The sequence below is a fragment of the Panthera tigris genome, chromosome A2, assembly GCF_018350195.1.
Source record: "Panthera tigris isolate Pti1 chromosome A2, P.tigris_Pti1_mat1.1, whole genome shotgun sequence".
Lineage (NCBI taxonomy): Eukaryota > Metazoa > Chordata > Mammalia > Carnivora > Felidae > Panthera > Panthera tigris.
Window position 1 is genome coordinate 3,169,017 of NC_056661.1, and position 25,884 is coordinate 3,194,900.

At 59.4% G+C, this 25,884-nt stretch overlaps 2 protein-coding genes across 3 annotated transcripts; both read left to right on the forward strand.

The window, feature by feature from the left end:
- The first annotated feature begins 259 nt into the window (after positions 1-259).
- Positions 260-6,538, forward strand: EBI3 (Epstein-Barr virus induced 3). Of its 2 annotated transcripts, none has more exons than XM_007075152.3 (5): positions 260-570; positions 1,392-1,515; positions 2,588-2,766; positions 3,790-3,947; positions 6,179-6,538. In XM_007075152.3, exons 1-5 carry the CDS (start codon positions 504-506, stop codon positions 6,329-6,331), a joined length of 681 nt encoding a protein of 226 aa, XP_007075214.1. In that variant the 5' UTR covers positions 260-503; the 3' UTR covers positions 6,332-6,538. The 2 variants fall into 2 exon arrangements, with proteins under 2 accessions (XP_007075214.1, XP_007075215.1); XM_007075153.3 differs by having other exon boundaries at positions 1,395-1,515.
- Positions 6,539-8,131: 1,593 nt separating this feature from the next.
- YJU2 (YJU2 splicing factor homolog) lies at positions 8,132-20,733 on the forward strand. The gene is made up of 8 exons (XM_042977780.1): positions 8,132-8,317; positions 10,109-10,209; positions 11,871-12,015; positions 13,881-14,015; positions 16,071-16,252; positions 17,192-17,315; positions 19,709-19,853; positions 20,007-20,733. Exons 1-8 carry the CDS (start codon positions 8,294-8,296, stop codon positions 20,117-20,119), a joined length of 969 nt encoding a protein of 322 aa, XP_042833714.1. The 5' UTR covers positions 8,132-8,293; the 3' UTR covers positions 20,120-20,733.
- Positions 20,734-25,884: the final 5,151 nt, after the last annotated feature.

Below are 25,884 nucleotides of genomic sequence, written 5' to 3' on the forward strand. Positions count from 1 at the left end.
CTGTGTCTCTCCTCTGTTTCCGCCCCTGTCTCACGGTCTCCCATCTCTGTGTCTTGCTCTCTCCTCTCTGTGTGTATCCCTGTGTCCCTCCCCACAGTGTTCCTTTCTCATCCTTCTCCATGACATTGTCCCCCTCCGGGGGTTTCCCCGTCCCCGTTCTCGCTGCAGGCGGAAGGAAGGACTGGCAGCCGGGCTGTTGTGGGAAAGGCCACGGGGTCTCCACTTCTCTCTTTCGTGGCCTCCTCTCCTGCCCGCACCCTCGGGGCCTCCAGAGCCCCGCTGGTGGCCGCGATAGTGAAGGGACCTCCTCCGCCACCACCGCCGCCCCAGCCCCTGCTCAGCTCTCCACTGGCCCCGCCAACTGGGTGGGGGAGTCATATCTGGGGAAGGAGAAGCTGGGGCTTTGACCCGGGGGCTGTGCTTCCCCCCTCGGGTGGGACTCCAGTCCCCTGCCTCCCCAAGGTGCTCCTGCCCCAGCTCATGACAGCAGAGCCCGCGGAGTCATGGCCTCAAGACTCCTTCTGGTGCTCGCCCTCTGTGTGGGCTGCTCACCCTGCATCGGGAGAGAAGGTATGTGGGACCCCCGGGGGCCTGGGAGGCCAGGGCAGAGGGACGTTCCCTGGGGCCTGGAGGTTGCCTGCCATGGAACATTCTGAGCTGGGGTGGGAGCTCACACACCTACTGGATACCCGGTGCAGGGGGGAGGCCGTTACCATCCCATTGCACAGATGGGGAAACTGAGACACAGGATGAGTCCCACCGCAAAGTGGCACCAGGAAGCGGCAGCCACAGCTTGGATAGAGGGAGAGAGACGGAGGGAGGGAGGGAGGGAACGAGAGACGTTTTAATTATAGCATCCATTTCACTTGCTTCGAAACAAAGTTGTTACGAGAGGGGCCACCCAGGTCCCCTTTGAGGCTCCTTAAACCTCAGTCTGGGGCGCCTGGGCGGCTCAGTCGGTTGAGCGTCCGACTTCGGCTCAGGTCATGATCTCACAGTTCGTGGGTTCGAGCCCCGCGTCAGGCTCTGTGCTGACAGCTCGGAGCCCGGAGCCTGCTTGGGATTCTGTGCCTCCCTCCTTCTCTCTGCCCCTCCCCCACTTGCGCCCTGTCTCTCAAAAATAAATAAAACATTAAAAAATTAAAAAAAAAATAAACCTCAGTCTCCCCATCTGGAAAATGGGCTAATACTTCCTTCCCAGGTGCTAGAGAAGGTGGGAGATGAGGCAGGTGCCTTTCACTCACGCACTCATTCATTCATTTCACAAACCTTTATTAGGCACCTACTGTGTGCCTGGCGGGGAGGCTGGCGCCAGGCACACAGTAGGGCTCGGACCATCCCCAGGGTGACTTTGAAAGCTCACCCTGCTCCCTCTCCCTCCGGGGCCCCAGCAGCCCCCACCCAGCCCAGGGTGCGGTGCCGGGCCTCTAGGTACCCAATCGCCGTGGATTGCATCTGGACCCTGCCGGCCTCTCCGCTCCCCACCAGGCCCACTTCCTTCATTGCCACGTACAGGTCAGAGTGCTAGGGGGGCCTCCGGGGCGGGGGGGGGTTTCCTGCTGGCCCTGAGACCAGGACAGCTGGAGGCTTAGGGAGACCTGAAACCCTCGGGACTCTGGAGCAGCACCAGCTAGGGGAAATACACTTCCTAAAATACAGATTGTGAGTCACGTGCCTTGTTTAAAATCTTCGAGAAGCCACGTTTAAAAAGGAAAGGGAAATTGTGAAGTTGACTTTGGTATCTTACTTCGGTAACGTCTAAACATCCCGAGGACTTCTCGTTTAATACGATGGGATGTAATTTAACATGCTTATGTATGATCCGTGTATTTACGTTTATGATAGAAGTTGATATTACTTAAGAGGATTCAAGAATAATTATTTGAACGTGTAGTCAATGTTTTAAAAATTAAGGAGATATTTCACAACCTTTTTATGCTTAGTCTTCTTTGAAATTCCACATGCATTTTACACTTATAGCACGTTTCAACTCACGTGCTAAACATTCACTGGAAATTCTCGGTCTCTGGTTATGTTTTATAAAATTTGTGGCTGGGAAAATCGATTCACCCAACTGGGAACTTGACGTTGAGGGTAGATGAAATAAATTAGAAACACACCCTCGGTTGCACCAGCCATCTTTCAGATGGTGGAGAGCCACTCATGGCCGGTGACCGTTGCATCCAACAGCGTGGTCGGAGCCTGTGGAATATTCTGGAAGGCTCTGGAATGTTCTGGAATGTCTCTAGAGTCTGAAGTCTCAGGGCCTCAGAACTCAGCAGAATCAGGATCTTCTTATTTCCAAACCTGTGATTCCATAGACCTTGGGATGTTGCAATTCTAAGGCTGGAACTTTGACATTCCAGAAGCCTGTAGCATCCGAACCCTAGCATCTCCCTGTGGGGCGGTACCCCTGGCCCTGGGTCACCACAGGCTCTGCGATGTTGGGGCGAACGGCTCCCTCAGGGTCACCCAGCCAACAGCAGGATCCCAGCCCGTGGTCCTCGAGTGCTGTCCGCACGGGGTCCGGGGCACAGGCGGGCCGGCAGGAAGGGCCGAGGCCCTCATACTGTCCCTGCGTGTCCAGGCTGGGCGTGGCTGCCCACGGGGAGAGCCGGCCCTGCCTCCAGCTGACACCAGAGGCCACCAGCTGCACCATCCCAGACGTCCAGATGTTTTCCATGGTGCCATACATACTCAACGTCACGGCTGTGCAGCCCCGGGGCACCAGCAGCAGCTTCGTGCCCTTTGTTCCGGAACACATCAGTGAGTGTGGGCAGCGATGGGGGGTGTGGAGGCCGTCAGCTTGCTCCTGCCCCTCCCCCCTCTCACCACCCGCCTCCTGCCACCCATCCTGGGTCCCGTCAGCCCCACCTTTGTATTTCTTCGAGAAGAGACCCACTTTTCCCCATCCCGAGCCCCTGTCTGGCCCTGCACCCGGGTCCCAGACTCCAGCCCTCACCCCCACAGTCCGTCCTCCCCACAGTGGCCACCAGAGGGTGCACACGAGCCTCCGAGTCGGGTCCAGCCCTCCTCTGCCCACAGCCCTCCAGGACTCCCAAGTCCTCCTCCCCTGGATCCCCAAGGCCCCGCGCACCTGCCGCATCCCCTCCCTGCCCTCCTCCCTCTCTCCTCCTCACTCCTTCTACTGCAGCCACACGCGCCTCCTCTGTCCCTCCAACACACCAGGCAGGTCCTGCCCCAGGACCTTTGCACTGTCTGTGCCCTCTGCCGGGAATCCTCTTCCCCCAGATCTCTCTGGGGGAGTTCACTCCCTCACCTCCTTCAGGCCTCTACTCATCTCCTCAGTGAGCTCCTCCCACCCCCGCCAACTCTCCGAGCACATTGCTGGATTGCAAACCCTCATATGTTGCTGGTGGTTATTAAGAAAGTCTAGGGGCACCGGGGGGGGGGGGGCTCACTCAGTTAAGTGGTGATGGTTGCACAAGTCTGTGAACGTACTAAAAACCACTGAACTGGAGACACTTCAGGAAGGTGAGCTTGGCGGTGTGTGAATGACGCTCAGAAAAGCACTGCAACCCATTCTCCTCCTGCGGGCACTCTCGATCTTTCTTCCTTACCCTTCACGACCTACGGATTTGCTTCTTGTTCCTGGTCTTTCGCTCCAGGGGATTGACTGAGCTCCAAGAGGGCAGGGGTTGGGTTTGTGTTGTGTCCCCAGTGCCCAGGCCACCAATGGACACTCAGTAGACCGTCGATAAGGATCTGGTTGCGTGAAGGAGGGAATCTTCCATCCCTTCCTGACCCCGCATCCTGCTTGCCCATCAGTCAAACCGGACCCTCCAGAAGGCGTCCGCCTGAGCCCCATCCCTGGGCAGCGGCTGTGGGTGCAGTGGGAACCCCCCCGGTCCTGGCCCTTCCCGGAGACCTTCTCACTCAAGTACTGGATCCGATACAAGCATCACAGATCTGCCCGCTTCCGCCAGGTGAGGAGGACGAGGGGAGGAGGGGAGGGTGGTCCCCGGGTAGAGGGCACCGCGGGAGCAGGCGGGCGCTGGGGCCTCAAACGCAGCCAGTGCGCCACGTGGGGGCAGCCCCGGGATTGGACTCCTGGCTGTCTACCCAAAGGGGCGGCAGATGGGAACGCGAACAAATCTTCGCACATACACGTTCACGGCAGCGCCGTTCACAGCAGCCGAAGCGTGGAAACTGCCCAAACGTCAACGGATGAATCAGAAACACACAGGCGTCCACCGCGCACGCGCGCGCCCAGCGATGCACGCGTCCACCGCGCACGCGCACCTCCCCGGGTCGCGAGCAGGAGCCAGGCGCCCCCACCCGCCGTGCGGGGAGGGAACCAGACACGAGAGGCCACGTGGTGTGGGCCCACGTGTGTGAAACGTCCAGAACAGGCTCATCCACGGACGGGAGGGGGGCTCGTGCCTGCCCGGGGGCCGGGGGGGCGGGGTGGGGGAGGTTGCTGATGAGCCCGTGGCTTCCTTTTGGGGCGATGGGATGTTCTGGAAGGAGAGTTGACGGTTGCACAACAGTGGGAAGGTACTCAATGCCACTGGATGGTATCTTTGGATGGGTGAATTTCATGTCATGTGACTCTCACCTTGCTTGAAAACAAATCCGTTGTTTTGCATGCTTACAAAGTGAAAAAACAAATAAGGGCAGGGTACTGAGAAGGTCAGCTGTGTACCAGACAGCCTGGGAAGCGGGGACCAGGAGCTCAGGGCTTCTTCAGTCCTGTCCCGTAGGCCTTTCTGGGAAGATGGAAATGTTCTCCGTCTGCACCCACAATTGTACCGCGAACCACACGTGTCTGCAAGGAGGGGGGGGTGGGTAGCCAAGGATCTGGCCTTTTTTTTTTTTTAAGTTTATTTATTTATTTTGAGAGGGAGAGGAAGGCTATGCACGCGCGAGTTGGGAAGGGGCAGAGAGAGAGAGAGAGAGGAGAGAGAATCCCAAGCAGGCTCCGCACGGTCAGTCAGAAGCCCGACCGGGGGACAGGGCTCGAGCTCCCAAACCGGTGAGATCGTGACCTGAGCTGAAATCAGAGTCAGATGCTTAACCGACTGAGCCACCCAGACTGAGCTAAGGAACTGGCTTTTAAGTTTTATTTAGCGTTCATTAATTTTATTTTAAATATTTTCGCAATCCTTAAAACTGAGACAGAATTTGCATGCCATAAAACTCGCCGTTTTAAAGTGCACAACACTATACGAAGCCAGTGGCTTTGAGTGTATTCGCAAAGTTGCGCAACCTTGAATCTAAATGCGAAATGTCAATCACCACATCCTGCGACCATCAGGACAGGTCAGGGCAGAGCCGAGAGGGAGCCAGTCAGGTCTGGGGCTAGGAGGTTGCCTCTGGGGGCTGGGATGGGTCGTCCTTGAGGATGAGGGGGACCCGGCAGGAGGAAAGGAAGGGCCAGGAGGAAAGGGCCGGCTCTGGGAGGGAGGGTGGGAATATCAGGCCAGAGAATTGCTGAGTGTGTGCCTCCCTCGTGCCCATGGGTTGTCGTCTACGGAGGTGGCCAAGTGAGGATGTGGAGAGGTCAGTGCCTCGGCAAGAAGATTTAGTAGATTTCCCGACAGAGGGGGGCCCTGGGGCAACATCAGGACGGTCAGGAGGCAGAAACGGGAGCCCGGCTGTGCCTCTGTTGGGATTTCCACGGAAAGGCAAGGCAGGACGAGGTAGACAGCTCGGGGTTGGCGAGTCTGAAGGGCTCTGGGCTGCACCAGCCCCAGAGGCTTTGAGGCAGGGGGAGTGCCGGCTTGAAAGAGAGAGGAAGAGGGGTGTGAGTCCAGTCGGCGGGTTTGTGGGTTTGTACGTGAGAGGCAGGCTCCTGGCCTGCTTGCGAACTCTGAGACTCGGCTGACCCTGGTCAGCAAGACGTTGAAGATCTCGAATCAGAAGATACCGAAAACTTAAAAACAAGGTTAACCCAGGGGGCCAGGAGGGAGCCCGGAGGAGGAGTGGGGTGCTGGGGTCTGGCTGCTGAGACAGCCTGGGGGCCCGTGCAGTCCCCCAAGGAATCCTGAACCGGGCGGCTCTGGGGCCAGGGATGGGGAAGCCCCAACGCGGTGGAGGGGGCCGCAGAGGACGTGTCTTTTGGATTGGGTGAGGGTCTGGGTCTTGCAGTTCTGTGCACAGCGGCCCCTCCCAGCCTTGTCCTTCCCACTGACCTGGCCCTCTCTTCTGCTCTCAGGTGGGGCCCATTGAAGCCACATCCTTCACCCTCAGGGCTTTGAGGCCCCAGGCCAAGTACTGCATCCAGGTGGCCGCTCAGGACCTCACCGACTATGGGGAAGTGAGTGATTGGAGTCTCCCTGCCACTGCCTCCATGATCTTGGACAAGTAGCAGGGCTTTCTAGGACCCCCAGAGGAGGGGTTGGGTCCTTGACGTCCAACCCTCCCCCTTCCCCACTGCCGCGGATGGGACCCAACTGGCCTGGATTCGCTGCTGCTGAGTTGCTGGGCCACTGTGGACAAATCACTTTGCGCCCCCTCTGAGCCTCAGTTTGTCAATCTGTGAAATGGGGATGTACTTCTTTCTTAGACCCCAGTACAGGGCTTTATGAACTGTGAACGTGTGATGTCTTTTATTGTTTAACTAGAAAAAGACTGTTGTTGCTGGAATGAGGATTCCTCCTCCCTTCCTTCAGTAGACCCAGATGAGACCCAGAGAGGAGAGAATGGAGTGGGACACACACACAGCGACTCCCAGCTCCTATGAATGGGGTCAGGGCTGGAACGGAGGCAGAGCCTGGGGATGGCGGAGTCCTGGGGCTGGGGGCAGGGGTTCTGCCTGGGATAGAGGGTGGAATCCGTTCAGTTCAGGCGTTCAGACCACCTACCTCCTGAAAAGCTGCCTGGGGGTGAGCCTCATTGTGGATGGACACAAAAATGACATGAATCTGGGAAGACTTCTCTAGGAGGGGGCAAAGCCTTGCAGACCGAAGACCAGAGAAAATCCACGGACTTGTTTGTGAATTTCACTCGGAGGTCACCTTCTCCGAGAAGTCTTTCCGGACCACGTCGTCTATGGCCAGCAAAGTCATGGCCCCCCAAAGATACCCAACTCCTAATGCCCAGAATCTGTGAATACAGTACCTACCATGGCAAAAGGGATTTTGCAGGTGTGATTAAGAATCATGAGAATCCTTAATTTGACGATTAAGGATCTTTTATTAAGTTAATGAACATCGAGGCGGGTTACCCTGGATGATCCAGGGGGCCCCAGGATAATGACAAGGGCCAGAGGGAGAGAGAAAAGGTGATGTGACAACAGAAGCAGAGGCCAGAGTGATGCCAGGCCATGAGCTGGGGAATGTGGGTAACCCCTGGAAACTGGAAAAGTCAAGGAAACACATTCTGCCCTGGAGCCCTCCTCCCATCCACTTTAGACTTCTGACCTCCAAACTGCAGGCTAGTAAACGTGTGTGGTTTTAGGACAGGGAGCTTGTGATAATAACCTCGCAGCAGCGACAGGAAGCTCATACACCATCTCAGGGAGCCCTTCTTTCCACTGTCCCAACACTGCCCTGTTGCATTATCCCCAGATCCCTTACCAGGTGTTTGGTGTGGGAGCTGGTGTATGTGTGTGCAGGGGATGTGTGTACGGGAGCTGGTGTGCGTGCATGTGTGTCTGTGTCTCTGGTGTGTGCAGGGCAGGTGGCTTTGGAGCTGGTGTGCGTGCACGTGCAGGGGAGATGGGTGTGGGAGCTGGTGTGTGTGTGTGTGCGCGCGCGCGCAGGGGAGGAGGGTGTGGAGCCTGGTCTCTGAGTGTCTGCCGGGGACTCCAGGTAAACTTGGACGGGGTGGCGTCCAGGGTGCTCCTCTGCGGACACGTGCAGCCCGGGGGCGCTGACCCCAGTCCCCAGGTGAGCGGCACGGGAACACGTGTGGGTCCCCGCAGCCCAACACACAGCGTAAGCGCTCAACGCCGACCTCGGTATTCGCGCCAAGAAAGAGCAAACAGTAGGGAATGTCGCGAGCAGCGGCCACGGCGCGTCACGACGGAATACTTAGGAGCCCCTGCTCACCTCTAGGGGGCGGAGCGCCTGCCTTGAACTTCCAATCAGCCGGCTCCCGGAGCTTTTGTTGCCAACTTCCGAGGTTGCAACTCGGAAGAAGAGAGAGCCGGAGTCGGGTCTTGACAGGCGGGGATCTGAGCCAATGAAAAGGGAACCTGCGTATGCTCCAACCAATAATAGAATGAAGGAAGTGACGTCAGCGGAAATACGAGGGACGGTTAAGGAAGTTCGGCAAACCCCGAGCCTAAGCGGTCCTCTGGCCCTTGTGGGAGGAGTAGGAGGCAAAGATGTCGGAGCGAAAAGTTTTAAACGTAAGTATTTGGTGACTGGGGCTTTCTACCGGAGAGGGGACGTCTCGGAGCTCCGGCCTAGGTGGGCTTCCTGTACTTTCCTATTGGAACCTTTTTCTTTTCTCCAACGATCTTCCGCAGGGCGTGGCTTTCAGACACCTCCCAATCACCTTCTGTGAGGGGTGGGCCTTCGCGGTGTTTGGGGGCGGAGCTTAGGCTATTTACCAGGTCACGTCCTCTGATTGGATGTTCCGAAGGGAATTAGCCAATCATTTCCCCTGGGTGGGGGGGTTCGTCTTGAAGAGTATCGGTGTTTTCCCCACGCCACGCCCCAGGGCCGTGGCTCCCGGAAGCCCCGCCCACATACGGGTCTGGCTTTGCTCAGCCCTCGCGTTCTGCTGGCGGGGGAGCCTCCTACCTGTATTGTGAAACGGGGACTTTTGTGAGGTGGAGGGGGGCTCAGAAGTCAGCATGCGGCTTCTGGAAAAGAGAGCTCTTGAATTTCCAGTTCTTGTCCCCACCCCCCACCCCTCAGAAATGTCAGGGGGTGAGCTCCCCAGCCTGGGGGCGGGGGGGGGGGGTAAGTCCAGGATGTCAGGCCAAGAGCCCAGATCTGCAGGGTCGGTTTGATGCTCCTTCCTGCGGCTCAGCGTTCTAATCTTTTAAACATTCATGTTAGGAATGCACCCCCAGCCCCTTCGCAGTCCAGTTCAGGTGCTGGACTTCGTGTCCCTTAAAGTCCTTCCATCCTGAGGATCCAACTGGGAACCGTTTGTCTAATTTACTGGTGGATAGTTCTACGCGCCGGCCGTTGCGCGAGTGGCACGCACATCGCATCAAGGAGGTGGACGGGTTATGTCCATTCAGATGAGAATGAGGCCCAGAGAGAGGGGTGATAGCCACGGGGTGGAGGAGTCCAACCCAGGTCCCTGGATCCGTAACCTATGCACCACTGTACCACTGTTTCCCCCAGAGTCCCGTCCCCGCAGGGACTCAGTTTCCTCCTCTGTGAAATGGGGACGTCGCACCCCGTCTCCTAGAGTCTTTGCAAGGATTCTGTGGGACATGGCAGGTAAAGTGCTCCACGTGGCGTCTGGCGCCTAGTAGGTGCCCAGAACACAAGCTGCTGTGTTTTCTGATTGTCCGTTGAAGTTGTTTTTATAACCCCAAACTGCCTTCCCCGTATGCCCCACCTCAGCCTCCCGTGCCGGGGTTAAGACAGCAGAACTGAGGCTGCCGTCGTCAGAAAGGCAGGCTGGCGAGAGTGGACCTTGGCTGGCATCCGGGAACTTGAATCTCAGGCTGGTTCCCACTGTTCCCTGATGAGAATGGTTCCCTGGGCTCAAACTCCGTACGAACAACGTGGTCTACGCTGCGCGTGGGCCCTTCTCCTGGAGTCTAGAACGTCAGAACCTGCGAGGCCGTGGGGCCTGCGTGAACTTCCCTCCGCGAAAACCCTGGGCGCTGGGTCCCCGTGAGCCTCCGTGGGAGACACCGTCTCACGTGTGTTGTCGTATTTCATTACTGGGGTAATCAAGCACGTCCTGTGTGAGCCCGTTGGGAGAAGACCCTGGAACAGTGCGTCTAGTCTCCCCGGACCCCCCCCCCCCCCACACACACACCCTGTTTCCTTTGCTGATTTCTCTCTGTGTCCTTTTGAGTGGTTGCCATAAGTACGAGCGTATGCGGAGTCCTAGGAGCCGTCACACGAAGTCATCAAACCCCAGGGCGGTCCTGGGGACCTGGGTCTGGCGGTCCCCAGAGCCCTTCCCTGTGGCTCAAACAGCTCCCTGCTGCTTTCACTTCCCACAGAAATACTACCCGCCTGACTTTGACCCGTCAAAGATCCCCAAGCTCAAGCTCCCCAAAGATCGGCAGTACGTGGTGAGGTTGATGGCTCCCTTCAACATGAGGTGAGTGCCCCCCCCCCGTGCGCCTCTTCATGTGCCCCCCCACGTGACATCCCAGTGAGCACATGAGTCGACCAGCCGTCACCTTCCTCACAGTTCAGGATTAACCCCCCCGGATCTTGATCATTGGTAGTTAAGTGTGTTAAGCGGAGATGGGGCCCTGGGTACTAATTCACCTCCTCACAACAGCCACGCTCCTTCATACCCCAGGACCTTTGCACGGGCGGTTCCTTCTGCCTGGAACCCTCTTCCTTCTTCTCTCACGTGGCTGGTGCTTTCTTCACACTTCAGGTCTTGGCTTAAATCTCACCCCCTCAGGGACGCGTGGCTGGCTCAGTCTGTAGAGCATGTGACTGTTGATCTCAGGGTTGTGAGTTTGAGCCCCACATTGGGTGTAGAGAATAACAAAAAAATAATAAGTAGCTTAAAAATATGAATATTAAAAAAACAAGAAACCTTTGGGGCACACGAGTGGCTCAGTCAGTTAAACATCTGACTTCGGCTCAGGTTATGATTTCAGGGTTCGTGACTTCACGCCCCGTGTCGGGTGAGCTCGAACCCCACTTGGGGTGAGCCCTGCTTCTCTCTCTCTCTCTCTCTCTCGCTGTCTCTCTCTGTCTCTGCTCCTCGTGGGATTCTCTCTCTCTTTCTCTCTCTCTGCTCCTTGCTCACTTACGCCCTCCCTCTCTCAAAAAATTAATTATTTACTTATTTTAATTAAATCTTAAAAAAACAACCTCACCTCCTCGGAGAGGCCCTCCTGCCCCCCATCTGACCCCTTCCGTGATCCCCTCTCCCTCGCAGTCCCCAGATCTTGCCCTCTGCCCTGCTTCCCAGCGACCGCCTCCGCAATGCTGAGTCCTACAGATTTTCACGTTTCCGCATGTAGAAGTTAGATATACCGACCATCACAGACCCCTGGTTGAGTGAAATTCAGCGTTTATATATTGTTAGTCTGTTTCTCGCTCTCCTTCGTTCATTCGTTTTGTTTTTAATTCAGCAATCACTCTGGGTGCCTGCTGTGTGCCAGGGCCCAGGCTGGGCCCCAGGGATGCTGCGGGGAAGGAGACCGGCAGAGCCCCTGGCCCGCGGAGCCCACAGTCAGAAGGGGTGGAGATAATAACCCAGTGTTCGGGCACATTCACTCCCGGTGTACATGGGACGTGTGAATCAGGCATGAGGGAGGGTGACTGAGTAGGTGGCAGGAAGGGAGGCTGCTTAGCTGATGTGGTCAGGGACACGTCAGAAGACACGCCAGCAGGGCTGGGGTCTGAAAGGTGAAGGGTGTCCTGGGCTCTGTGAAGTGCAGGGCAGAGGCCCGGAGGCGTGTGGCTCCTGTGCCTTCCCTCCTGGTGGCACCGAACCTTGTGGAGGCTAGGATGCCCCATGAGCGCCAGCCAGGCTTCTGGGAGCGTGTGACCGGCGAGTCTCAGAGGGTCTGGATCGTCCGGGTGCTTCCCCAGAAGGGGACCCTGGGACCAAGACCCAGGCAGGTAGGAGGAAGAACGGGCAAGATGGGGGGAATCTGAGGCAGGCTGCCGTGGGAGGGAGGGAGCTCCCCGTCCCTGGAGGTATGCAAGCAGCCATCCGCCAGAATGCCCGAGCATCCGACCGCAGGAACCCGGGTACCGAGCTGGCACAAGTCCCCCTGTCCCGCCCCACAGGTGTAAGACGTGCGGAGAATACATCTACAAGGGCAAGAAGTTCAACGCGCGCAAGGAGACCGTGCAGAACGAGGCCTACCTGGGCCTGCCCATCTTCCGCTTCTACATCAAGTGCACGCGGTGCCTGGCAGAGATCACCTTCAAGGTAGACGCCAGCCGGGCTGGCCCTGCCCCCTCGGGGGCTCCCCGCCCATCCTCTCCCGGCAGGGAATCCCCCTTTCACTTGATCCCCAGGAAACAGAGGCATTTTGGGGAGTTGTAAGGGCAGAAACGCAGAAGCAACCCACATGTACAGTAACGAGGGACTCGGGGAGCTAGTGACCGTGCGGTGAGGAGCTGTACCGCCGGTGACCCTCACGACTGTGCGAGGATTTGGGGAGAGGACGAGGAGAGCCTCCCGCTCTCTCTTCACGTCCTTACGTACTATCTTCTCCCCATACGTTCTTCCCTTTGGGTTAATGAACAAGATTTGGGTAAAATGAAGAAAAAGGACATTGAAAGAATTACATATTTTGATGACTTTGTATTAAAAAATATTTTTTTAACCTTTATTTTTGAGAGAGGGAGAGAGAGAGAGAGAGACAGAATATGAGCAGGGGAGGGGCAGACAGGGAGGGAGACACAGAATCCAAAGCAGGCTCCAGGCTCCGAGCTGTCAGCGCAGAGCCCGAGGCCGGGCTCGAACCCACGAACGGTGAGATCACGACCTGAGAGCCGAAGTCGGACATCCAGCCGCCCCTAAATTTTTAAATTTTTTTTTAAAGTTTATTTTATTTGCCTTTGAGAGAGACAGCGCTAGTGGGGGAGGGGCAGAGAAAGGGAATCCCAAGCAGGCCCCCCCCCCGCTGACGTCGCAGAGCCGGATGCGGGGCTCCCACCCACGCACGCGCTGTGAGATCACGACCCCCCACTGACCTCAAGAGTCGGACGCTCGCCTGGCCGAGCCACCCAGGCGCCCCTGTATGAGTTTGTTTAAAGACCAGAGGCACTGTGGCAAAATGTTCGAAACCGGGCTTCCTGGTGGAGAATTTCAGGCGATTACGTAGCGAGGGGGACATGGAGGGCGGGCGCGTCCCCGTGTGAGGTAGACACAGCTCAGACGGGAGTACGGGCCCCGCACCCGCAGATCTGGCCCCCTCCTCTGCCCGGCCGGGCCCCGTGCGTGGAAACGGTCGCTCGGAGGTTTCTTGTACGGCGTCCAGGAGAAGCGCTGCGCGCGCACGCGCAGAGCGATCACCCTCCACCCGGCCCTTTTTGGTTTCGCGCTGCGTAGACGCCATGTAGATTTCCGCGTTTTCCCCAATGCCACCTTTCCAGCGTGGGGGTCTCGTCCAGGAGCCCAGCTTACATTTCCTCCCTCTCTCCGTTTTATAAATGCAGACAGGGGCACGCTGTGCACGGACGCGATGTGTGATTTAGAATTGTGAAAGGCGCGCGCACACACAGCAGAGGCATACGTGTGCGCGCACGTGCACACAGCAGACAGGAAGACGGGATGCGCGCAAAGACCCAGAGACTCGTATTTGCAATCGCGGGGAGGGCGGCAGGGGGGCAGAGGGCGGGTAGAGAGAGGTGTGAAAGTCCAGGCTACAGAATTTGGCAGTTTTGGCGAAGGGGACAGGAGCTCTAGAAAGCACCAAACGAGCCGAGTGTTAAGAAAAGGAGGGGCGCCCGAGCGGCTCAGCCGGTTAAGCCTCCGACGTGGGCTCAGGTCATGATCTCCGGGTGCGTGAGTTCAAACCCCGCGTCGGTCTCTGTGCTGACAGCTCAGAGCCTGGAGCCTGCTTGGGATTCTCTCTCTCTCCCAAAATAAACTAACTAACTAGCTCAACAAGTAAATAAACTTTTTACAAAAAGGAAAGAAAAGAACAGGCGGGAGGAGGAGTGAAGCATGAGAGAAGGTGTCCCGGGCTGCGGGCTGCGGGCTGGCAGGATCTCTTGACGCCCAAGGACACAGGACTGACGTCTGTCCTCCCCCCCCCCCACACACACACTCCCCCCGCCTTACAGACAGACCCAGAGAACACGGATTACAGCATGGAGCACGGGGCCACCCGGAACTTCCAGGCGGAGAAGCTCCTGGAGGAGGAGGAGAAGCGGGTGCAGAAGGAGCGGGAAGACGAGGAGCTGAACAACCCCATGAAGGTAGAGCCCCCGGGCCGCGGCCCTCCAGGTCACCCCGCCACCCCCTCCCTGCCGCTCGCGCACCCTGCGTGGTCCCGGGGCTGCGTGTACAGGACCCGACTCCTGGGATCCGCTTGTTAGATTGGCTGCCAGTCACCCTCAGGGAAGAGAGCTCATCCAGGGCCTGCCCTGCCGCCCGAGCCCCCTGATCTGGGTCCCGAGCACTTGGGCCACGTGTGGGAGCAAGCCCGGGGCGGGGGCCACCTGGCAGGCAGCAGTGGGCGGCCCCCAGGAGCTGGGAGCAGCCCCCCGTCCAACAGCCAGCAAGACAGCGGGGCCCTCAGTCCCTCGGCCGCAAGGAACCGATTCCGCCAGCGGCCTGAGCGAGCTCAGAAGAGCAGCCTGGGCCCCCGGTGAGACCACTGGCCCTTGCCGTCAGCCTGGTGAAACCCTGCCGGAGAACCCAGCCGTGCCGCGCGGTACCCGCCTCCTGGCCCACGCTAGCGGGCAGATGGGGAGATTCGTGCTGTTTTAAGCCACTGAGCTGGTGGCAGATGGTCATGCAGCCAGAAGAAGGTGATACAGGGAGGCAGGAGGTCGGACTGGAGAACACAAGGCGCCGTGTTAGCGCGGGAGACTCCGATGACCGCGGGCCGTGGAGCCCAGAAGCGTGGGAGGCACCGTTCTCTTGAATGTTCGCTGGCTGTGTGGCCTTGGGCAAGGCACTTGGCCTCCCTGTGCCTTGTGTTGCCTTTCTCAGAAAAAAGAGAGCATCTGTGCCCCTTCCGATCTCCCCGACCCGCATGATGCCGGCTATTCCTGCGCCCCTCTGCCAGGTTTCTGAGCTGCCTCGGGGGACCTGATGCGAAGGGTTCAGCAGGGTGGCGGGGGCGGGGAGGCGGGCTCTGCAGGGGCTACGTGTGCCCGGAGCTGCCTGCGTGGTCGCGTTCGTCCTTGTCCGCCCACACTGGCCCCGGGGGTTACAGCCTAGCGAGTCGCCCCAAAACTGCAACTTTAGCTAAGAAACATCTGTGATCCTACGGTTTCTGAGGGTCAGGAGCCCCAGGGAGCTGAGCCGGGGTGGGGGGCTCTGGCCCGGGGTCTCTCATGAAGTCCCAGTCAAGCCACATCTTCTGAAGGCTCGACCGAGACCAGAGGGGCTGTTTCCATGCTGGCGCCCTCAGGGAGCTGGCAGGGGCCTCCGTCTCTGCCACGCGGGTCCCTCCACTGCACTGCCCGAGACCCCCCCCCCCACCCCCCCGGCACTGAGCACCCGCACCACGCAGCACCGCCCTCCCCAAAGCGAGGGATCCAGAAAAGCGGGAAAGGCGCCGCCCTCAGAGCGACAGGCCATCATTCCGTCTTGCTCTGCTCCCTAGGAGCGGGTCACGGAGTCCGGCCCACACTCGCGGGAAGGGAATTCAGGCTCTGCTCTTTCAAGGGAGGAACCTCGGAGAACGGGGGGATATACTTTCAAACCCCCGGGACCGCCACTTCCCAAAGGCTCAGCACAGGGTCACGCGGCCAGGAAGCGGCCAAGGGCGGGCCCCACGCCCGGCTGTGCCCGGCTCCGAACGCCCCTGTCTCGGAGACGTGGGCTGGCCTTGCCCCTCCGAGCCTCGACAGAAACGGAGCTATCGCAAGGATTAAGTGACCTTCCGTTTGGAAACATCTCAGCCTGGCACACAACAGTGGCTCAGGGTGTCCGTTTTTAACCTTTTTTGTAACTATTTTTTTAAGTGGGCTCCGCGCCCAGCACGGGGGTTCGGGTCCCGACCCTGACATCCAGCCGCCCGCCCCACTGACTGGGCCGGCCGGGCGCCCCCATTTCATGCTGGAGCCAGGCTGGCAGCCGAGGCCGACTGGCCCCACCACTGACCAGCCACGCGGCCTCAGATGACCACTCCCCGTGCCCGGGCCTCGGTGTTCGGAGCTGTGAGATGGGTGCGGCTCGGGCAGGAGGCCCCCGAGCGGGCGCTGTGGATGGAGGCGGGGTGGGGGGGGGGGGTCTCTCCCTGGCGGGTGCCGAGCCCCACGGCCCCCGCAGGCGCACGCAGCCCGTGTCCTGCCCGCCAGGTGCTGGAGAACCGAACCAAGGACTCCAAGCTGGAGATGGAGGTGCTGGAGAACCTGCAGGAGCTCAAGGACCTGAACCAGCGGCAGGCGCACGTGGACTTTGAGGCCATGCTGCGGCAGCACCGCCTGTCCGAGGAGGAGAGGCAGAAGCGGGAGCAGGAGGAGGACGAAAGGGAGACCGCGTGAGTCGGCCGGGCGGGGCCGGGCGGGGGCCAGGGTGCTCTGACCCACCTCCGGCCCTGCCTCTGCCTGGAACACCCCCCCCTTCCAGGTCTTCCCGGGCTCCCTCAAAGGCCGCCTTCTCCGGGAGGCCTCCCCCATCCCCCCCGCGTCTCACTTTCTCAGGGCGTCTGTGTCGGGGTCCCCAAGGCCCCGCCCAGGTTTGGTGATCTGCCAGGAGGAGCCTCAGGCCCGGCCTGCTGTGTTCACACTTTGTGCACGGCACCTACCACCGGGGAACCTTCTCCCGGTTTATGGCCTCCCTCCCTCCCGCCTCCAGAATCTGAGGTGGCTGGGTGTCTGCATTCGCAGGGCCTGGGACAGGGGCACGGAGTAGGTCCCCGTGGCGTGGGCAGGTCGGCGATACGGTGATCCGCAGTGAGAAGGGTGTATGTTTATCCGGCACTTGCTGAGTGCCGGGCACTGGTTTGAGGTCATCCTGATCGTTCTGGCAGTCGAGGGACTGCGGTGTGGGGCACTCCAGGCGCGGTCCCGACCGAGTCACCCGGCCAGGGTTCGGGTTCAGGTAGCTGGTGCCATCGGCCAAGCACTTAACCACTCGCTGCCCTCAGTGGACAGAGATTTTTTTTTTCTTTTTAACGTGTATTTATTTTGAGAGAAAGAGGGAGCACAAGCAGGGGAGGGGCAGAGGGAGGGAGAGCGCGAATCCCAAGCAGGCTCCATACTCAGTGCGGAGCCCGACGCGGGGCTCGATCTCACCGAGGTCACGACCTGAGCCGAGAACAAGAGCCCGATGCTCACCACACTGAGCCACGCGGCACCCCCAGAGAAGATTGTTTTTAAGGCGTTTGTGTGCCCCCACCCCGCCTCCGGCACTCGCCGATGTCAGGAGGGGCAGCGCGCCCCGGCAGGACGTCCCAGGCCCACGTGCCGTCCCACAGGGCCCTGGTGGAGGAAGCCCGGAAACGAAGGCTGTTGGAGGACTCGGATTCAGAAGAGGACGCTGCTCCTCCTGCCCCGCCGCGCCCGGCCCCGCGGCCCAACCCCACCGCCATCCTGGAGGAGGTGAGTGCACGCCCGGACCTCCGCCTGTTCTCGGGTTAATCTGAGAGGGTGGGCCGGGGGTCGGCCTCACCTGGTCTCCAAAGGCCAGACCGCGTGTGTCGTAAGGGCTCAAGTCCGCCGTCGCAGCCCCAAACAGCCCTGGATCTTGCGGGCATGAGTGGCCGTGGTCACGTGCCGGTAAAACTTCACGGTCAAGACGGGCTCTGCTTTACCGGCCGCTGCTTCAGCCGCTGAAACAAGTGAGACCCTCCAAGGTGGAGACCTAAGAACTCCGATGTTTGCCTGTCAGCCCCTCGAAGTTGTTCATTGGCTGGACTAACCTCCGGGCCACAGGCAGCTGTAGAGAGCCCGGGAACTGGGGCCTGTAGGCGGCCTGTGCTGGCAGAAAGGAGGGGAGAGAAGGATGTGGCAGGTGGACTTTGCACCACAGCTGTCTTATCCACCAAGGTCAAGGCCACTCTTTTTTTTTTTTTTTTTTTTTAACGTGTATTCATTTTTGAGAGACGAGACAGCGCGTGAACAGGGGAGGGGCAGAGAGAGAGGAAGACACAGAATCCGAAGCAGGCTCCAGGCTCTGAGCTGTCAGCACAGAGCCCGACACGGGGCTCGAACTCACGAACCGTGAGATCGTGACCTGAGCCGAAGTCGGACGCTTAACCGACCGAGCCGCCCAGGCGCCCCTAGGCCACTCTGGTTTGTTAACTGAAGAAGGGGGTTAATGAGAGAAATCGTTTATTTTCATTTAAACGTATCGATGGTCCGGGTTACTAGATTGCAAGCCCCGCCAGTGGATAGGACCCCAGGTAACAAGGGTTTCAACTGCACAGGGGTTACTTTTCTCTCCAGCGACAGTTGTGCACAGCCATCCGGACATGGAAGGTGGCCCCACAGCACGGGGCCCAGGCACCTGCCTTCTTCGTAGTTCTGCTGTCGGCGGGGGTGGGGGGAGGGGGAGGGGGGTGCCCTCATTGCATGGTGTCCCAGTGCCACCTTCACATCCTGGCCGGAGAGGAGAGGGGCGGGCAGGGGAGGGGGACTTTCCGGGGCCGCCGCACATCCTGCTGCTCACATCCCATTGGTCAGAGCCGAGCCACCTGACCACATCCTGCTGCAAAGGAGGATGGGAAAGGTAGTCTTTCCGTGGGGTAGCCATGCTCCCGCTGAGTTGCCCCTGACGGTCAGCAGAGAGAATGGCTCTGGAGGTCGTGCGCTGTCCTCCCATCAATCTTTGAAGGCTTCATTGATGTCCCGTCCCCCCCAGCCCCCTCACAGGTGTCTTGTTCACGCCTAGTGTGACAACCGACTTTCCTTTTGCACAATATGCCTCCGTCAAGACTTCCCAAACCTTCACCGAGACCCTTACGGAAGCTCGTCTGTCCGTCCCTGTGTCCTTGGTTCAGTTTAGGGGCAGTGAGCGCAGCTGGCAGGGACGGGTTTCGAACGAGTGCTCACAAGCGCGGGCGCCGGCCTGCTGTGGGGGCCGCGTGAGACCGTTCAGTGATGCCGGGTCAGAAAACTGCTCTGTCCGCCGCTGGGCCGCGTCTGTCCTGGTCGCCGCTCTCGGGGCCCCGGCCAGCACGCAGATTGCGACAGGGCCGCCCGAAGCCCCCTTCGCATCTCTGCCTGTAGCTCCTCCTCCTCGCTCTGATGTCAGCCCGGGTCCCCTCTCTGAGGAGACCTGTCCCCACCGCCCTGTCAACAGTGGCTGCCGTTCCCTCCACTGTCGTGCCACGCTGATGTCCTGCTGTCAAGACGGGTGTTGTCCTGGTGACCTACTCTTGTCCCTCCTCCGTCCTCCCTCGGATGGTGGGCCCCGCGAGGGCAGCTCCAGCGCCAGGCTCAGACAGGACCTCCTGATCCAGGGGATTCGTTTCTCTGTTTCAACATAACTGGCAAAAGGGGTTCCTCCCAGTACGATTGAAGAGCTGGATGTGAGGCTGAGCCCCTTTCTGCCTTCCCCTAACTAGTCCCGAAAGTGGGTGCCTCCGTTTCCCCTCTTTCCATCAAACATATTGATAGAGCATCTTCCTGCCAAGAATTACGTGTGGCACTGTGGACGCAGTTGTGAACAGGACAGGAACCCACAGCATGGATGGATGGGGGGGGATACGTAATGAGGCAGAAAAGGGTGAAAGGGTGCTGGGGGCGTGGAAATACAGCACTCACTTGAGCTTGAACTGTGGAGAAAGGTTTCCCAGAGGAGCCAGTACTTGGGTGGGTATTGAAGGGTGAGTAGGAGTTCGCCAAATGCATTAGAGGAAAAGGGGCATGGCAGGTGGAGTGAACGGAGTGAGTAAAGGCATGGAGGTGAAAAGGTGTGTGACTTAGGATGTGCGGGTGAAGGGGGGATCTGGGACAGCTCACCCACTCGTGTCCCCTCCACTTACCCCCAGGCTCCAAAAGCCAAGAGGAAGGCGGAGAGCTGGGAACGGAGCGTCGGCACCCTTGGCAACAGGCCCCCGCTGTCGGGCCTAGTCGTGGTGAAGAAAACAGACCCGGGTCGCAGCACCAGGCAGGGCCAGGCTTCACCCACCCCCGGTAGGTGCTCCGGGGTCCCGGGATCGGAGCGCAGCACCTCAGAGGGCCGCCAGGTGGCAGCAGCGCCCCCAGTGCTGTTGCCGCGCGCTGGGAACCCGCGGAGGGGGGCGAGGGAGGGGCGCCCCCTACCAGGCGCTCTCGCCTCTCTCCCAGGCCCCAGGAAGAGCGGGAAGGCGGCTGACCCTGCACCCTGGACGCCCGGCACCTCCTCCCTGAGCCAGCTGGGGGCATATTCGGACAGCGAGGACAGCAGCGGCAGCAGCTGAGACCCCTGCCCAGGCCCTTCTCCGGGTCAAGGTCAGGTGTCCGTAGTCAGCTGCTGGTCGGCAGGAGGCCTTGGCACCAACCAGGGCCATGAGCGGACAAACACAAATGTTCTTGGAGGCTGGTCGGGCCAGCGAGGGCTTCCACCCCCGGACTCGGTTTCTCCCCTGTCCCCCCACCTACCAGCCTTCGGGGCCCTCGGGGTCCCTGGCTCACGCTGCCGCCCTCCTGGCCCTCCTTCCGGGGCTGTGGCATCCCTGGAACAGCCCTCGGCTTCCAGCAGGCTTTTGCGGTACTCCCCGGCCTCCCTTGGATGGCAGGGAGGGGTGGGCGGTGTTTGGGGCCCGCCCCCGTTGCCCCGCCCACGCGCTAGCTCCGCCCCCTCCCGCCGCGAAACCTGCAAACCAGTGAAAGGAAGCTGCCGCCTGGCCTGGGCCCTTCCGCCGACTTCTGAGGCGGGGCCGCGGAAGCACACGTGGCCAGCGTGGGCGCCTGGCTCTCAGAAGCTGTGAGTCGATCAGGGTTTGTTGATCGGCCTGAGTTTGGGGATGATTTGTTATGTAGCACTAGATCGCTGACACGGTCACGTGACTAGTAAACCTGGTTCCAAAGCTCACGTTCTTTCAAGGCTGCCGGCTGTCAACTCTGGTGTAATTCTCTTCTGCTTCAGCCTCGTCTGGTCGAAGGTCCTGTGTTCCCACCAGCTTCCTTCACAACCTGACACCCCCCCTTCCCCCATCTCTCCTGCCGCTCCTCCCGGGGTCGCGGACGTCAGCCCTCCTCTCACTCATTCACTCGGCATTTGATAATGAGGCTTTGTGCTTCTCGCTGTTTGCGAGATGAAAAGCCCCCACTTTTTCTTTTAATTAAAAAAATTCTTCTAATGTTTATTTTTGAGAGAGCGAGAGAACACGAGCGGTGGAGGGGCAGAGAGAGAGACACACACACACACGCACAGAACCCGAAGCAGGCTCTGAGCTGTCCGCCCAGAGCCAGACATGGGGCTCGAACCCACAAACCGTGAGATCGCCACCCCGGGAGCCACCCAGGCGCCCTGAAAAGACCCCGCTTTGGGGGGTCTGCTTTCTGCTTTCCTACGATGGTTTCTGTGCTTTAGTGTGACTTGAGGTGAACTGGGATCCAGCCAGGGCTTCCGATCAGGACCCGGGGGCCTCTGCTGTGAAGACAGGGCCGGTGGGGGGCAGGAGCCTGCTCACCCCCGCCTGGTGAGAAGTGGAGGCTGGAGCGTTTACACCCCGAAAGTCCACGCGTGCTGGGAAGCTGCACACCCCCGCCAGAGACCGGCACTGCCTGCTTTCCCCACACTCCGCGACGCCCATGACGCCCCCGACGTGCCTGTTCAGACCAGCGGTGAGGGTAAACCGTCCAGCCCGAAGAGGGCAGGAGGCTGGGCCTCTCTGGTTCGCTCCGATTCCTCCCTGCAGACGTCCCCGTTCTGGGGCCACCCTACTTGTAGCCACGTACACGTGCCATCGGTTACCAGGGTGAAGAGTATCGACTCCATCCTCCCGCCTACGTTAGCGAGCCACGGTCGGTGGGCCAAACGTGGCCCACAGCCTCGTTTTGTAAATAAAGTGTTATCGGCACATAGCATGGCTGCTTCGCTCTGCAGTGGCCGAGTTGAGTAGGGAGGACAGAGACTCTGACCCGCAAAGCCACCAGGTCAGCCCACCCCTGCCTGGGTCGCCCAGCTCTGCACTTCCTGCTCCGCTCCCCCAGCCTCCACGGGAGGGTGGCCGGGACCCCTCCTCACCCCGATCCCCAGGCTCACGCTGTGCCCGCGGCCCTGCTGCCTGAAGTCACCCTGAGGACGGCCGCCAGCCGCCCTCTTCTCAGTGGCGCACCGGACGGAGTACGCGGGATCCGGTTGGGTGAGTAATGGGAGCGAACGTTCGTGAAGGACTCAGCATTTGCTAAACCCGTGCCAAGCTGTTGGGCAGATCTACTCATTTAAGTTTCTGAGCTCACGTAGCTTTTTTTTTTTTTTTTTTTTTTTGAGCGCCTACTTTGTGCCCAGATCTGTTTCAGGCACTGGGACAATGGCAGTGAAGAAAAAACAGTCCCCACTCATAACGGTGACATTATTTTTGGAAGATGGGGGATAAGATAGTAAACCCACCTAAATATAACAATAAGGTATGAAAGGAAATACGTGTGTGCCGGAGGCCGTGACAACTCTGGGCGAACACACAGCGGGGCGAGATGGTGGCCTGAGGGGTTGCCGGCCCGAGGTGTGTTTATTACCCCCCCCCCCGTATATGCTAATGCCGCCTAACAAGATCTCTCAAAAGGTAGCAGCTGAAAACAACAGAAATGTGGGTGTGGTTCTGCCGGGTTCTCTGCTTCAGGGTCTCGTGGCCGCAACTGAGATGTTGGTCGGGGCTGCGGTCTCATCTGAAGGCCCGTCTGGGGCAGGATCCCCTTCCAAGCCCGCTCACGTGGCTGTTGGCAGGATCTGGCTCCTCACAGGCTCTTGGGCGGAGGCCACCCTCAGGGCGCTTGCCTACAGGGACCTCCGACAGCCGGCTTCAGAAAGCCACCACAGCAGGAGTCTTTGAGAAATGGTATCCCATCACCTTTGCCCTGTCACTCTGGCCGCAAGCAAGCCGCAGGTTCCGGCCACGTTGACGGGGAAGGGATTACACATGGCTGTGACCACCAGCAGTTTGGGGTCACTGGAGGTCCGCCGAGGGTCTACCTGCCAGGCGCCCTGTCAACAATGAGCTTTGCAAGGGTAGCTGTGTGGACAGGTGTATCCCCAGCACCTAAGACCATCCAGGCACTAAGTAGGTGCTCAATAGATGTTTGTGGCCTAAGTGGGTGTCTCCCCATTCACAGAGGAGGGAGCGGAGGCCCGCAGTTCTGCCCGCTCTGTAACCCCTCCCCACCCCCCACTTCGCTGGAACTTTCTTCTATTTCCCTGCAGGCCTTCACGCCTCGTTCTCCCACCCTTTGGCCTGGGAGCAGGTCTGCTCTTGGCCCCGGTTCCCATGCCCAGGATCCAGTGGCAGAAGGATAGCATACATCAGTGTCTGGTGTATGTGTGTGCTCGGATCCTGCAGAGCCTCGACCCACCTCCTCTCCCCCACACCCCCTGCACCCCCCCTCCTGCTCTCCAGAGCCTGCCCTTCCCCCTTTCCCCACGCACTCGCTTGCTCGCTCACTAGCTCCGTGTCTGTCATCCTGGGGAGCTGTCAGGCCTCATCCGGAATCTCCTCCATCAATCCCCTGGGGGCTGCGGTACATCAGAGGAGTTGGTGGGGGTGCCCCCCCCTCCAAACAGCCCGCTCTGCCTGAGCCTGGACTGCACAAAGGGCCCATTTCCCAAGCTCTAACTGGCTCATTCCCGTGAGGGGAGGCTCCTTGGCCAAGGGCTCAGAATGAGCGAGGGACAGGGCCTGGGTTTGCAGCCGCAAGGCTCCAAGGCTATACCTTTAATGACCACGCTCCGCGGCGACTCCTGCAGACAGAGCCTCCAGGGGCTGGGCCGTGCCCCTCCCATCAGATTGGCCACTCGTGATGACACAGCTGTGTCTCTTCCATCAGACTAGGGGCCTTTGAAGTTGGGACCATGCCTCCCCCATCAGATTGGGACTCCTAAAGACAGGCTCCCGTCTCCTCCGTTAGACTAGGGGCACCTAAAAGCAGGGCCACGTCTCTCACATCAGAGTAGAAGCCCCTGAGGTCGGAGCCATACCTCCTCCATCAGACTGAATGTTTCAGAGCGTCAGATCACGCCTCCCCTATCAGACTGGGAGCCTATTAGGCAGGCACCTATCCTCCATCAGACTGAGTCTTCTGAGGTAGGAGTGTTTAGGCCTCCCCATGAGCCATCCCCAAGGGTCCTTTCTTATCCTGGTGCCTTGGCTCCCTTCCCACCTCCAGACTGGCTGCTCATGAGACAAGAGTGACGGGACAGCTCCCAGCCAGGGACCCCATCTGGCTGCTTCTTAAGATCCCATCCACCTAAAGCATATACTGAGCACCTACTGTGTGCCATGCAGTAGAGCATTATTTGGCCATCAGACGAGCGAGGCGCTCACACCTGCTACAACGTGGATGGGCCTTGAAAACGTGACCCAGACACAAAAAGCCACATAGTGTGTGATTCCTTGTGCGTGAAATGTCCAGGGCAGTTCGCCCCCAGGAACAGAAAGTGCATCAGAGGTGCCGGGGCCAGAGAAGTGGTGAGAATAGGCAGAGGCTGCTGATGGGGATGGGGTTGCTTTTGGGGGTGATGGGAATGTTCTGGAATTCGTGCTGCCGGTTGCACGATCTTGAGAACATGCCCAAACTGAAACGCACACGCCAAGTGGGTAAACCGTAGGTATGCGAACTGTATCTCAAAAGGAAAAAAAAACAAAACAGAAAACAACGTGCCACCAACGGTGTCCCGAAAGCGCTCAACAGAGGTAAGCGGTCATTGTCCCATCTCAGAGACGGGGAAAACAGTTGAGGTCACCACCCAAGGTCAGGAGGGCTGGGATTCCAGACACTGAGCCACACCCAGGAGACGCCCCTGATACACTGCCTCTGGGACCACGGGTGCTGGGGGAAGGGAGGCACCCCCAGACCACCCCACCTGCTCCCCACCGTCCACACAGCGGGCCCCCTCCTCTCCCAGTCAAAAAGCGGAAACCCGAGAGTTCATGTGGCTCTTCAAGGGCACGCCGCAAGGTCGCCAGACCCCCAGCCTGGCTGTCGGCATCCACCGTCTCCCGCTCCTCCCTCCTCCCAGAACCCCTTCCCCGCTCCTCTCCTTAGGACGAGGCGGGGGCCGGCCCCAGGAGCAGCCAGCTCAGAAGCGCAGGAAAGTCAAACGCCGTTTGATTCTGCCTCCGGGGCCTCTAATTGCTATTTCTGACACACGCTGTAATTAGAAGGCCCCTTTCAAATATTTATACCTCAGACGGCTCGTATTTATCCGACCGGGAGAGGGCTCGGATTTGATGAGATCTGTCAACGGCTCGTCCCCGAGCTGGGAATTGCCTCGCGGCTGACAGAAAACAGGACAATTACCCGCCGTGCTCCCCGGCAGTCCCTGGGGGGGGACACTGCCTTGTCGCTGATTGGAGAGGGCGGGGCGGGGTGGGGGCGACCGGATGGGCTGCAGGAGGAGGACCGAGTTCAACAGGTTCATGTGGGCCACACGGCCAAAGCAGAAAAGAGGAAGGCCCATGGGGGCCTCTGCTGCGCCGAGAGGCTTTGCCTCGTCAGCTCTGGACCTCAGTTTCTCGGCCTGCAGAATGGGGCTAACGGTGTGCATGGGGGCGGGAGACGGGGAACCACTAATTCCACAAAGACACTCTGCTGGGTCTCCAGAGCCACCCCGGCCAAACCAAATCAGGCAATGAGCTTGCGGGCTGGCTCTGAGCAAGTCCTCCCCCTCTCTGTGCCTCGGTTTCCCCATGGGGGAAAAAAATAACTCACTCCTTTCCCACAAGCCTTCCTTGAGCTCCCTGGGGGGCTTCCTGTTAGAAGCCCCACTTTTCAAACCGGGAAAGCAAGGCACAGACAACATAGACCTTGCCCAACCCACTGTCGTTCCCCAGGGGCATTTTCACTGTCAGCTCCGGACTTCTCTCTGATCCTCCCCACCCCCCTCCCAGCCACAGGCACCTGCCCGCCCTGGGGGAGGGGGGCACTGGGAGAAGGGAACCTGGAGTCCCATTCTTCCCGATCACCCCTCTCTTCCTTCAGCATTAGTGGGAGCTGAGCAAGCCCCCTTGTGAGGAAAGAAAAGGCC